Source organism: Vanessa tameamea, chromosome 26 (genome assembly GCF_037043105.1).
Source record: "Vanessa tameamea isolate UH-Manoa-2023 chromosome 26, ilVanTame1 primary haplotype, whole genome shotgun sequence".
In the NCBI taxonomy this organism is placed as follows: Eukaryota; Metazoa; Arthropoda; class Insecta; order Lepidoptera; family Nymphalidae; genus Vanessa; species Vanessa tameamea.
In genome coordinates this window covers 219,825-234,658 of record NC_087334.1, presented here as the reverse complement: position 1 = coordinate 234,658, position 14,834 = coordinate 219,825, and the positions used below count along the sequence as shown (strand labels likewise).

At 33.3% G+C, this 14,834-nt stretch overlaps 1 protein-coding gene across 5 annotated transcripts in view; it reads right to left on the bottom strand.

Annotated features, from left to right (window-relative positions):
- The window catches only part of LOC113404852 (transcriptional activator protein Pur-alpha), a 28,801-nt gene extending 15,671 nt beyond the window's left edge, over nt 1-13,130 (bottom strand). For 4 of the 5 annotated variants that reach the window (XR_010309695.1, XM_026645923.2, XM_026645925.2 and 1 more), the window contains exons 1-2: nt 12,979-13,130; nt 3,379-3,426 (exon numbers count right to left, since the gene is read on the bottom strand). Coding sequence is in view for 4 of the 5 variants with exons in the window: in XM_026645923.2 (XP_026501708.1) it covers nt 3,379-3,426; nt 12,979-13,021 (91 nt within the window). In the remaining variant the exon portion in view is untranslated. The other variant, XM_026645927.2, reaches the window with a different exon arrangement.
- Between the last annotated feature and the right edge of the window lie 1,704 nt (nt 13,131-14,834).

The following is a 14,834-nucleotide window of genomic DNA, read 5'->3' as shown; positions in this document are numbered from 1 at the left end:
TGGCAATAGTTTTTTTTACAATCATTCAAATAATGATGTACCTTCTCAGGGTCTTTGGCCTAAAGTTCGTTAACATTCGTATTTATTTATAATTTAAACTATTATCTTGATGTTAAAATTCGCGATCGAGTTATTTCGTGGAAACCTGTTACATATTTAAAAGCCAATGTGGATATCTTAATATTAATCTAAGGTACCAATTAAAATGGTTTTAATGTTTAATTCGATATGCCGACATTACACATTGATGTGAATGAATACTTGAATTTAAAATGTAATAATACTTAGTTATAGGGCTATCTGATGGTCATTGTTATTAACACAGGCTTTTACTTATCTATTGTAATTTTTTTTTCTGTTTCCACAAACATGTGAAGTAAAATCAAATCAAATCAAAGTATACTTTATTCATGTAGGCTTTTACAAGCACTTTTGAATCGTCATTTAACAACCTATTTAAAGTAAAGCTACCACCGGTTCGGAATGTAAATTCTACCGAGAATAACCGGCAAGAAATTCAGTAGTTACTCTTTTTCAACATCTAAAAATACAATCATGTTAGTTTAGTACAATTATATATGTATGTTATGTCTCCTGCCTGGAAGTCAACAAGCATTAACTCCACGCTCTTTTATCATATACTATTTAAGTGTCGAGGTATTTGTTTTTCATTTATCGTCTATAAATTAAATTTATAAAGTTTTATCGTTAGTCGATCATCCGAAGCGAGCAAGTGATGTTGAAACTGGAGTAGCCGTAATTAGAAATCGCGATCGATTACACAGCATTACAATGCATTACAGACAGACACGCGCCGCTGCCTCCCTTGCCCACGTCTACTAATTCCAAGGCGTCGTTATTCATTATACTACTCCCTGGTAGCATTCGTCACGTGACAATTTATCGATTCAATTTGCCTCTTTTTGTATTTGCATTGATTTGTCTAGTCATGTTGACAAAACACACCTTTTAATCCATGAAACTAACATGCATTAAAAGACTACCATCAGTATATGATTAATTGTAGTTTCAAAGTAATCAGTTGCAGTAAAAATTAAACGCCCCTAACAAACTATAAAATTACCAAATGGCTTAGCGTTACTAACGTCTCTGTAACGTCCATTAGAAGATGATCACTATACAGTAGAATGTTAAGCCTGACGTGTTTACGAAAATTGATTGATAAATATGTGGAAGTTTTTGATTTTTTTCGGTCATGCATCCATCAGTCATCATTTAAGTATATTAATCATTCCTTACATCGCAAAAACCAACCTTGGAAGCTATGATGTTATGTCCCTTGTGCCTGTATTTACAATAGCTCACTCACCATTCCAACCGGAACACAGCTATACTAAATGTAAGTATAGCAATACTTATCGAACAGCAGTTTGATCGCAGAATATCTGATGAGTGGGTAGTATCTACTCCGACGGGCTTACACAAAGCCAGCTTCCACCAAATAAAAAGTTACCAAATCGTATCTTACTAGTTCTAAATTTTAGCTAATACGTTTTATGGATATGAAAATTTTCTCTTAACAATCCTTCGCCTTACAGTACTTTACACAAGGTTTATTTTCATGAACATCTATAGTATCTCGAGTAACGTTTATTCACTCTAAAATTGGAAGGACGATCAGTCGGAAGAAGCGAATAATGTTGATATAATTCCAACAATCACGTAACTGACTGCATGCGCGTGTGACGGACGCCTATGACCACTAACCATTAAATGTTCCATATATTTGTGTCTTGTCTTTCCTTTAAAACTTTCGGTAACATCTTTCCCTGACCGCTCGGTCATGATTCCTAAAGAAAACCATATTTAATACATCACTATTCGAGTCTGCCCGCTGGAATCCACGCTACAGTTCCAACACGCTTCGGAATAAATGTGCCGCACCTTTATTGCTATTACATTGAAAGTATTTTCCAATATATTTTTTTTTATACTTTAATCAAAACAAAACATTCATATGCAGGCCACTATGAATTAATATTCACAAAAAAATGCAAATTAATAATACTACCTACTAATTTATCGTATTTTTTTTTTCAATTAACCAAGAAATTGCGCTCTGATGGTATGAACAAGGAAGTAAACACAAATTCTTAGACTGTCACGTCGCCAGACACGTTTGTTTCAAATATACCTAAAATGTTTTATTTAGATAGACATCTTTGCCTCTAGCCGTTATGGATATCAAACCTCTTACAAACCAAATACAACAATAATCCAAAAACTCCTGTTTGTTCGCTAAACAGGCTTTTGTATAAAACTAACTTATATATACATTTTTAAGAGTTGTTTGCGGTTGCTTGTAATATTAACGATTACGTCATACCAAGTCAGGTGCCTTAAAGGTACCAAAAGACACTTTATTCGAGTAGGCTTTTGCAAGCTCTTTTGAATCGTCATTTTACAGAATTGTATTAAATGTAAAACTACTACCCGTTCGGAATGTAGATTCTACTCTGAAGAACCGACAAGAAATTCAGTAGTTACTCTTTTCCAACATTCGCAATACAAAGGTATGTCTGTTTAAATACAATAAAAGATAATATATCTTTCCTGAAACTCAACAAGTATTAGCTCCACGCTTTTTTATTGTATATAATCTTGTGTATAATATGCCTTATTTATTAATAATTTTTAACATATGATTTGAATTTATAAATAGGTCTGCACATCTATTGTACGAGCTAAATTGCAATTGTATCTCTACTTTAAATAAATATGTATAATATACTGAGTAGGCTCAAAGTATTTACTCAAATCTTCAATAATAAAAAATTTGGAATGTCCAAAAGTACACGACTCAAAACGATCATTGAATTTGCTCAATACAATTTAGAACATTTTCTATGTTTCATTTTACATTAAATAAACTTTTGATAAGTACATAAATGATCTCCATTGAATTATCTTTATATATGCAACTACTTTGATACTTAGCATGACTCGGTCTTGCAATAATTCCATTATAGGAGAAAGTCGAGTTAGAAAAATCTCTTATATCCTTTTTACGTATTCCCCTACGCAAATTATATTTCATTAACAAGAAAAATAACTTACATTTTTAGCCGGTATTTTTTATAAAACATTACAGACAAGAACCTATCGAAAAAAAAATACGTGCAAAAATTAATTCATACATCAACACTACTAACAAACATTCCTTACTTAAAAAAATCAACATTGATTGAATTGAAACAAACTTTAAAAAAAACGTTATTTTAAAACATCGAACAATATATAAAAAACGTTTTACCTTGTGATTGTTTGTTTATAAATTGACGTAATTCGACGAAATCGCGACACCGGTAACTGGTCATAGAAAAATCAACAAGTATTATAAAAATCCATCGTACTTACCGGAGTCAAAATTATTCCCACCCGCGTCCATGCCTTGACCATGATATTCTGGAAAAAATATGCAAATAATAAGTAAACCATAAACACACACACATATATACTAAGCAGGTTTAAATAAAACGATTGTAGCTTTTATGTACAAACATAATTTAATAAAATATATTAGGTATAACACACATAAATCTTAAACTTAGCATTCAATAGATCTGTAGTCTATTCCTTTTTTAGATTGTAATGACTACATCAGTAGTTTGTCGACTAACATTTTTGGTCTTGTATCTTGCATTTAAAAATCATAGCTGCATTGGATTCTTCAACGTTTCAGCAAATACTGACTGCTAACCGTTACTGCTCAATATAGTTCGTAAATCAAGCAATGTCTATATCATAAGCTTGCGGTTCGAAACTACTGAAAACATATCCGTAACACTTACTACATTTTAACATTATCTTTTCAAGTAATGAAAGTAAGTTGTTATACAAGATGAAAAAGGTCATTGCAATATTGCGGATCATTTTCTATTCAAAAAACTGTATAAAATATTCAGCCAATCTCACGTGTGGTGGACAGTGTATGAGTGAAAGAAAGATTATATGTGAGAAATATTTCTTTGTAAACCCGACAACAGAATAAGCGTGATTTGAGATGAACGCAAAATGTCAAATGCAGGCTCTGAAATTGGAATCGGAGCCGGACCGGAGTCAAACATCGGGATGAAGGAAGCTGGAAATAACGATGATGATGTAGCATTATAAAAGATGAACAAATAAACTATAACAATAAGATCTTGAAGTTTTATTTTGGTTGGTTTATTTCTCACATGGTTCAGATGACAGATAATGAATGAGTGAAGTGTCCGTAGCAGGAGTCTATCAATGAGGCCGCCTGTTTCAGTTACAAATTGACAATATCTTGCACAGAACATAATCATAACATAATCTTTTATATTTACGTAACAAACCCTATGTATCGCTACAAAGTCTTAGTGAGCGCACGGTATCGACCCCGTCCGACCGAGGCTTTACCGTCAGTAGTCTATAGTAGAAGTAGTAAGACATTACCCTCTAATGTTAGATTACATGTAGAAAATGTAAATTTTACATCAAGTAAAGTTGTCTGTAACGAATAGATAAAAAAACATGGCAAATTTTCGTAACGCTCGCACGCAACGCGATGCACCCGATTGAGACCCGCGGGCCGCGTGTGCAGCTCTGCCCTGCTTAACTTACATTATACCCAAGCACGCGAGGCTATTTGTTCGCTTTGTTAGATAAACCGGACAACATAAATAATAACACTACAAAAGCACTGAAAGACACTATTATTATGTCTGAACCAAGTAATAAATAAGGCATTGTTTAATGACACTCGCATACATTAACGATCTCAAAATTTTACATCTTATCTTATGAAACCTTTAAAAGCAATCTACAAATTCATTAGAGACTATGATTCCTAGTATTAATCTGATTACCGTCGGTCGCATTTTAATTTTTTATATATACTTATTAATTAATGCTAAGCCAAAAGTTAATTTTTACCAAATAAGTGTCGTTCGATTGTAACGACATTCCAAACTCCAGGTTGGACAGATAAGTTATTAGGTTTTTCTGACAAAAACATCTCAATAACAGCCCGAAGTCTGGTTGTTCAAGTTGGAAGAATGTACACTGGTATACACAGCGTATGGAAATATGTAAAGCCGTTAGTTTTCACCTAAACTCTTTCCGATAGCACGAGACTCCTGTCGGATTTGCCGTCCCATTCCATCCCGTGTTCACGCCCACACTAGTGCACTTGATATGTCTTGCGGAGTTAGCTCGTCCCTCTCGACATAGTCCGCTGTGGATAACTTCCGTCAGAAGGACATCATCATACTTTTGTGAATAACGTTTTAGCATTCGTCAAATTTTAATGGTAATTTGTTTTCTTGCCAAACGTCTAAGCCATGAATATGCTATCTGATATGCCAATTGTCGACAAACTCCACCCCCAAATAAGCAATTGTTTATTTTTGATTACTTAAAATAATCATCTTAGGAATTTTATTTTGAATTAATGACTTTTCTTTCGTGCATTTTTATCGAAAATTAATAAACTAAAGTAACCTGGTTAATTTAAGACACTGTCATTATATATAACATATTTTGTCATTATACTAGCGGCAAGATACGATGGCCGTTTTGACACATTAAAAAAGTGATGTGAAATGTAAATTTATTATCGATATAATATATTCAAATCTTTGTTTTTTTGCAAGTAATTTAATTCAAGTTTTTGTTGCAAGTAGTATCTGATTAAAAAGGTTTAATAAAAAAAATATAAAATAAGTTTAAGTAATATATTCGAACGAAATCAATTTAAATCAAAAATTGGAATTAGAATGAATAACTTTATAAACACATTACATAAAAAAACACAAATATAACACCGACTACGAGGTCGAGTGTGAGAGTGTGACGTACACGTTTACGCAAAAAAATAAATAAAAAAGTTATCTTCGCGGTACCCTAATATTTGTAGTTTAGAAATCACAGTCGATAGATTTTATGACTAACTGCACGTCACTACTGACAATAAAGAACAACAATTTGCTCCTTTGATGTAATTATTTATTAAATACGAAACTTCATGAGCGGGCAAACGTCAAAACGGCCATCATAGCGTGCCGCTACTATAGTTTACTAAAAAATAATACAAATACCATTGCTTTTTCTGTCTCTTCTGCGTATGTATACAGCTCATAATGCCTACATGCATGCGAAATAGTTAAAAGAAATACTTGCTGTACAGGGAAAAGTTCTGACTCTTTGTAGAGTAATCGGTAAATCCGAAGATATCTTGGCATACCTGTGCAAATTAAGCAAAACCGCCTAGTCAAGTGCCTGCATTAAATATATTATATAATATAATCGAATACAATCGGGCTATACGGCACACACACTTCAGTTCGAATCGGAGCAATAGTTGGAGTGTGACCGTACACGGACGAATGCTTCTACTCGAATTCCACGCGACAAGGATAGTATACAAAGCGGCTTAGGTACACCTCAACTGATATAGTCACCCAATTGTCTCGAGCTCAACTGTCCAATGAAGTAAGTAATACAACTTGACTGGCTGATATCATAAGCTAATATTTAATCGCCTTCCCATAATAAATCTTTACGTGTCAATTAATAATAGCCCTAATCTGCATAATAAAAAAGAAAGTATTTGTTAAAAAGCTCTTGTTAAAAGTCTACGTTTAAAACACTCCCTTACATCATCGTAATCTGTCGAAGTAGCACCAGGACCATATCAGGACAACCAGGTCAGTGGAGGAGTTTGACTCACAGAAGAATAAATAATGAATCGTTAAGACAATAGCAATGTAATATATTACGCAAAAGCATTCCAAGTGTTTCATAGTATCGGTTGTGGTTGGCAATCGGTTTTAATATTTCAAGTTTTTGTATCGATTATTTTCTTGCACAATGTTTTATACGTATTACGTTCTCGTGGCGCTAACTAGTTGTCTGTTCAGCTTTCTGAAGCTACTATGTATTTTCCATGTCAGACCAACTTTTCACTTATGATAAAGTAGTAATGCCGCCTATCGCATAACTGTTCCGTTCTATATATTTTTATGATAAATTTCGATGAATACGCCCAAATCTTTTGATGTGCGTCATGCTCACCTAAATCCCAAAATGTGTCTATTAAAAGAATTACAATTCTAGGTCAGCGACGTAAAGCTAGGCGTGTAGTATAAGAACACTTATAGTGAATGTGGAATTATCTCTTCCAAGAATATCAACTTTCGAGGCCAAACGAACTTATTATTATATGACGCTTATAAATAACTGATTTCATTTTAACATAATGTTATGGGGAATAAACATTTACATGGAACATTTTTATACCATTATATATTGCAGGAAAACTGTTTGACATCCCGCGCTACAAAGCTGGCGAAGAAAAAGGAAACCGAGTAAAGTCTCACGGACTTATAGATTTAATTACTTCAATATAACATAGGAACAGTTGTAAAACAAGTAGGTAACAAAAGCACGTTATGAGAATCATCACCGAACATATAAAGGATTGACCGTTACATCCAATTAGTGTGAGCTACGCTCAACGTGAGGAGCGGGCAGGCCAAATATTTGAAGGCGTTTACAACAGATTACGCAACACAAATAGCTATAACACAAGCGTAATAACCAAAAAAGATTGTCTAATATTTGCAAGCGCGTAGAATGGTAAATAAATCGACTGAGGTGGACTGAGAGTCAGATTGCGTCGTTATGTAAGTGGTTCAAGGCTGGTCATTGGCAGCAGACATAATTCTGCCCCAGACACAAGCCAGACGCGCAAAAAAAGTGAAACCATAATTTTTTTCTTGAGAAATCACCACCTCAGCTCGTTCCGCGCTCGCAAAGGGACCGTTCTCATTGAACGAATTTTATTATTATGTCGACCTCTCTCCTTGATTAATTACTTGAAGCACGAACAAAATGACGTCATTTAGGTATCGCCTATTTTTAATGAAACCCGGCTAATTATATTAAATAAGTGAATACTTATTCTTTTTCATATTGCCTGAAATAACTAATAGCTATAAAGGTTTCGTCGATATGTATTTCAGAGTTTTAAAGTATGTAATGGACAAGTATATCAAATAACAAGGAAACGTAAAGTGTATAAAGTGTTTCATGTGTTTCAACATAACTACAAAGCTCAGACTTAAACAAAGGACAGGACTAAACACTAATATAAAAGGCTCCTTATAGAATGACATTCATGTTAATACACCATGACGCAATGGGTGGAGCGAGTTCGCGCTTCGTGAATAGTTCCGTTTCACAATAGCCAGCCGATGTGTTACAAACCAAATGGCAATAGATAGATTTGAAAGTCAATAGATTAGCAAAAAATATTTGTACATACATAGTTAATTACGTTATACAAAAAACATTGTTCTATAGGTCTAAAATTGCGAGTCTATTACGAAAATATTTTAAATTTTGATTAACGTATCATTGCGATTTAGATACGTGAACTACGAAATGACCAACATTTCGTTTTAATTTAATAACCACTAAACCTTTACCACTAGAAAAACTTTCACGCAAGTGTAAAGCACAGATGAACAAAGAGTCACTTGGAACTGAACGAGGAAAAGTATACGCGATGCCTACGCAACAAAGAAACATTCATTTCTGTATTAATTGTTAATGTATGAATATAATTTGATATTAATATAAATAATTCTAAATCCATTTTCCATAGTTGTCTTTGTGAGGAAAGTCTAATCGTTATTATTGAATATATAAAATTTATTGATCCCAACACGTGCAATAAATTCGCTTACAAAGGAGCTAGCATAATGTGATCATTTTCATCATAATTCCTGTATGACATTTACCGATATGGAAGTTATTAAAATTGTTTTAGGCAAAACTAGAGTTATCTTAGACGACGAGTTGCTTTAAAACTAAGATACAAACAGTATTGCAAAAAAAAAAAATCATCATCATACAATTGATGACCTAATATTAAAAAACCGGAATTTTCCAGATGATAAAAAAATTCAAGATGGAATTGTCTCTAATATAGAATTCACGAACGTAAACCAACTTTACACCTAAATGCGAACATCGAAAACAAATGTATGTATGTGTGTGCGGTATTTGCCTAGCAACAGCTCTAGTAAAAGAGTTCTTTCTTCTGATAGATTATCTTGCGTAATGTTGCCATATTTAGTTTCTTAAATTAATGAACCATTGCAATCGATCCTGTCAAGTATAATTAGGTAATCCGTCAGTCTGCTTGTTAATTGTAGGCTGCTAATTGCAAACAAATATACTCACTAAATCTATACACATAAAGCTGAAGAGTCATTAAAACAATTCAATCTCAAAAACGACAAGTTCTATATGAAAATGTTTAATAAATCCTTTTAAGGGTAAGGCAACCGTGTAAAATTATGAAAGATGGAAAGGATATTTTACAAAAATAAAAGGACATCTTGGCGTTGTACTAACACTTATCTTTACTAGGTGTATGGTGGTGGGTGGTTTTGTGCAAGTCAAGCAATCTTGGGTAGGAACCACTCGCTCATCAGATATTTTACCGGCAAACAGCAATGATCCAGTGTAACTACAGGTACAAGGGACATAACATCTTAGTTCCCTAGGCTACTGGCGCAGTTGCGATGAAAGTAATAGTTTATATTTCTTACAGCGCGAATGTGTATGAGCAATGGCCAAAAAAATAATGAATTGCCAAATATTTTTGGTAGGTCTTTGTCCAGACTCCTCTAAATGGGTTACTCATATAGCCTACCTTGTCTGCCTTGCCTTCCTTAAACAATTGAAATAGAAGCAGTAAATACTATGCAAGCTAAATCTATAATATTACAAATGCGAAAGTAACTCTGTCTGTCTGTTTCACGGCCAAACCACTGAACCGAAATTGATGAAATTTAGTTTGAAGCAAGATTGAACTTTTTTTATTTCTAATACCTGATGATCACCCCGTAAAACGCGAGCGAAACCGCGGGCGACCACTAGTAGTTATATTAATAATTTTTATTTTTGTTGTTTAGCCAATGCTATAAAGAATAATTAGAACATTGTGCCACTGTATGTTTGTTGTATTTTAAATAACAAGTTATCAGATAAGATTCTATCGATACCAAATCAATGTATGGCTTTAATTGCAGAACTTGGTTATAAAATTCAAGTATTTCAAATCAAAGAGAAATCATGTTTCCAAATCAGCATTGCATTTATTTTTTGGATGTCAAAAACACCTTGTGCAAACCTAAGAACTAGGAGACAAAAAATCTGTGGCTTTTAGGTTTCAATTAAGTATATTTGAATGTTTTCTGGACCTTTTCGAATAGGAGTTTTTGGACCCTGCAAACAAGTTTATAGTTGTTTCTTGTAGTATGTGTATATGCATTACAATTTTTAGAATAGTGTTTAATGTATATGGTTAAATCAATGATTTAGTAACTTAGAAAAAATAACACTAACTAGTATATACTAGCATCATGAAAGGTTTTAATTTAACTGTTTAAAAAACAATATGAATAAATTCACAAGCAACTTTTACAAGTTGTGAAACAAAATATTAATATCTTCTTATTACTATGAGAAACCTTTTTTAATGGACTTTTAAACCAGTTCAACAACGAGGATTGAGTTGAAATTTTGTTATCTCTTAACAACACATACAATCTAGTTTCTTTATGAAATTTTACTAGTTTTTGTACATACACAGACAGATAGGATGGCTTATTTTATATTTATATCATAATTTAATTTCGGTTTATATATAAACTGTTATCTTTAGTTACTGTTGCATGTATAACATTTTAAGTGGTGTATATGGTATATTATCAACAATTTATGGTTATTTATCGAATGCCTCTGACAATACTACTCTCCAGTGGGAACGCCTTCCTCTTATTAAATAATATATATAAGGCCTTAATATATTATTATTTATTTTCAATTTATATTGTTGATTTTTAAAGTCGCAATACTGTAAGTTTTTGAAACAATGATAAAAAAAATAATTTAAGGATAACGGCAATTGGGCCAGATGAAAGTTAGTGGTCATAGACATGTATGGTGCTGTAAGAAATATTATCTAATCCTCATATCACCAGTGCGCCACCAACCTTGGTAGCTTAGATGTTATGTAGATAAATCACATCTGTTAAATTTTCAATTATAAGAAACTGTATCATATTGATTACCAATAAGGATGCTATCGAATGTTATGAGATATATTTGAATGAATGATTGAATTAAAAAAGTTTACATGCTACAAATACAATACCATCATATTTATATGTTTTAAAACATTATATTTACTATTTAACTTTTTTCTTATAAGTTAGCCGACTCCATCTGACATTTTAAAGTAAAAGTTGTTAGGTCAGTAGACCATTCTGTATTCATAGTTAGTTTATTTCATACTTCATCTAAAATATCTATTAATTGTAAATAATGTGACAACTGAGCTGACTAACAAAAAAACTTAAAACTTTCAAGGAAATATTTATTTATCGTTATGCAATTGTATTAAATGATGCCGAGGTAAGCAAATTGAGTTTTCTAAAGCTCTTTCTTGCCTTTCAAAGTATATATTCAAACATGTCATTTACTGAGAAAAAAATGCAACACAATATCTAATTATTCTTCTAATATTCAGACTCGATGCTTCAGTGAAGATTGAATCAACTTCGGTCTATATGATTGTATTGTATATATAATATTTTCAATATAAGGTTTATAAAGCATGAATTACAGCAGAACTATAAGAGGCCGTGAGACAGTGTGAGATAACATAGTTAAATTTTAATATTTAAATAAAAGAAAGGTCAAAGGCTTTGTTAAATGGCTTCAGTGAATATCATTTTATAGCACTAGTTTCTCTTCATATGAATAAAATGAGTTAGTTCTATTTGAATGGAATCATTCTTCTGTAATATTTACCACATTGTGTGAATTCTGGAAATGGCCCGTTCCATTATAGAAAACACATTTTCACAGCCAACCACTGCACTTACAGACAACTGCAAAACAATCTTGAAAAATAATGTGTAGTGTTTGAATTCTTGCACAAATTACTTCACAGGTAAATATACAAATAGAACATTTACACAATGAATCCCTGAGTGCCTCATAATTAACTTTCAAAAAGATATATTACTTTTTTATGACAATGCTTCAATTCTCCTTTCAACTAGCAGGTTTGTCAAGTGTAAAATCTTATTAAACTGTCACATTCAATGTTGCAAAATCTAATCAATATGATGTTGGTGACAAAAAGCACTGCAGAGATGATTTTACTGTCCAATGTAATTCCTTTGTTCCAAATATTGAATGGTTAAATTACAATATGGTACATAAAGATTTGTAATCACTGCATTGAACATCACTGTCACTAGCACACAAAGCACTGAACACTTTACCTCACACTAATCACACTGTCACTTGAAGTAGGAACAAAGAAACACAACACAGGTAATCTTGTAAAGCTTTTCAAAATTAAGTTTGAGCCACAAGAGTATCGGAGACCATGCAGCGGAGACATAGATACGAATAGCAGGGCAGTGGATTTATATGGGAGCTTTCCCTGCGGGAGCGCGGCCACTGACCTGCCATGGTGCTGGCGCGTCAGCTGACGGTGACGCGGCGGAGTCGCCGCTTCGGGCGCGCAGTGCAAGCGCGCTGGCGCCTCCGCCGAGCCGAGCTGCCGCCCTCGCACCTTCGCCGCCACCAGACACCGGCCCGCCCGCCGACGAGAGGTCGCAGACAAAAAAATCGATAGGTCGTCAACCTCCGCCGGCGCTAGCACCGAGCCGGGCGGGCCGCCGCGCCGTCGCCCGCCACCGTACCGATATCCCGCACCAGAAACCCACCGAGGCCTCAACGCCCGAGAAATAACAGACCCGAATTCGCCATTTTGAAACGGGAACAATGAGATATTTACTTTCGAACGTTACGACGACTCGAAATGTCGTTCAGGACGATAAACGGAAACGGCGCGAAACGAAACGCGATTTAGACGCTACACCGCTGTAAATAAATACGTACTCTGACTAGAAATCCCCTCGTCACCGCTGCCGATATCCGACATCTCAATCCACACCGAAATCTACAGGCAATCCACTGATCTTTTCGGAACCTCTTGGACAAGTCAAATTGTCTATGGTTTCGAAGCCATCAAACTTAGGTTCTTTATGATGTACATATTATGAAATAATAAAAAAAAACGGTGTCATGAAAATGTTATTTGAGTCGATGAGAAAATATTAAATGAAGAAGAATACGTAAAAAAAATACAATATTTTTTATTTATAGCCGCATATATATTAATTGATTCAAATTTTCCAAAAAAGAAGAATAATATATCGACCAATTCTTGACACTGAAAGAACCTCACAACTTTGTCGTCAAGCAGATTTTTGTATATAAACATAGTAAAATATATGTCTACAATGCCAGCTGTGGCAAATTAAGTACCTACCTAGGTAAACTTAGATTTTAATGGACTTGTATTTTTTTATATGAAGATGCCCTTTTTATTTTTTATCCATATAAAACGTAGTCTGCGCTTGATAAAAGTAATTATTATATTTTTATACTGTAGTGTTTTTACGTTAATATTTGAAAAAAAAATATTTTATAAAAAAAAATAATTTTAAAACCATAGTATATATTATTTAAATTTATTATATTTATATATTATTCCTCTTTTTGTTTACTCTATTGACAAAATGTATAGACAATTAGACATGACAGTTCAACAGATATCTGCTTTGTTCGTTTCCCGCTGAATTTTAAACAGTAAGTAATGTAAAACAAACATTTTTAGAAATATATATGAATAAAATAATCGCCACCATTATTAAATATAAAGGTTTACATTTACTTATCGTTGATATATCTTGCCGTTGATTGATATTTAAATAAGATTAAATTAAGTCAAAGATGGTTAAATGGGTATTTTTTTAAAACTACATATCAACTATACGAAGAAAATGAATTCAAAGCTTCAGCTATCTATGGAAACTTTTGTAAGTGTGAATTTTGTCTAGGTTTTCTTCATTCATGATGTTAATTGTCGCTTTAGGAATTATAGTTTTGGGACGTTCCAATAAGTTATTTTACTCTAAGAGCCGAATTAACTCCTCCATTTATTAGTCCTAAGGACTAGATATAGATGACTCATTCCTAATACTAGGTACACTACTGGTACTAGTTTCGAATAACGCGCAAAATGCAAATATCTTGCTGATACCAGACTCTGACATCATTCCGATTGTGTGATGTGATAGTGCACAGTTATAGTTTTTTTTTGTAATTATAATCTTCAAAGATCTTGCTTTCGTAAAATATAAAGAACACTTAAGAATATGATATTTTAGAATGATTAATCTTGTTTCCAGTCTTATTGGATAATGTCTTCTCTGCCGAGAGAGCAACATCTGTTCTTGCACAACTCCGTTCGTGCTTTGAATAATTTGTTAAAAAACAGAGTCACAATGTGTTTATATTCATCTAGTGTTTGGCGGTTAACTAGATGAGACCCTTTTCCATTGTTCCTTGTTTTGGATAAAGGTCTGTCGTATGTTTATTAGCCAAACCACATTGAAGCAGCATGGTGGAATATGCTCAAAACCTTTTCAGAAGCAGAGGTGGCCTTTGCCCAACAGTGGGGTATTTACAGACATTATTTAAAGTTCATGAGTCTGAAGGCCCCAAGCAACCACGACGCCTCTGTCGCTTGTAGTATATCACAGGGCTTCATTACACGTATTTTTAAATGGTAAAATAAAAAAGCGATCTAATACTAACATTTAGATAGAAAAAAGTTACTATTTATTAATATGTATTTCACAATAATTGTTTTTGTAACATTAGTCGATGTTGCCATCTTATAATAAATT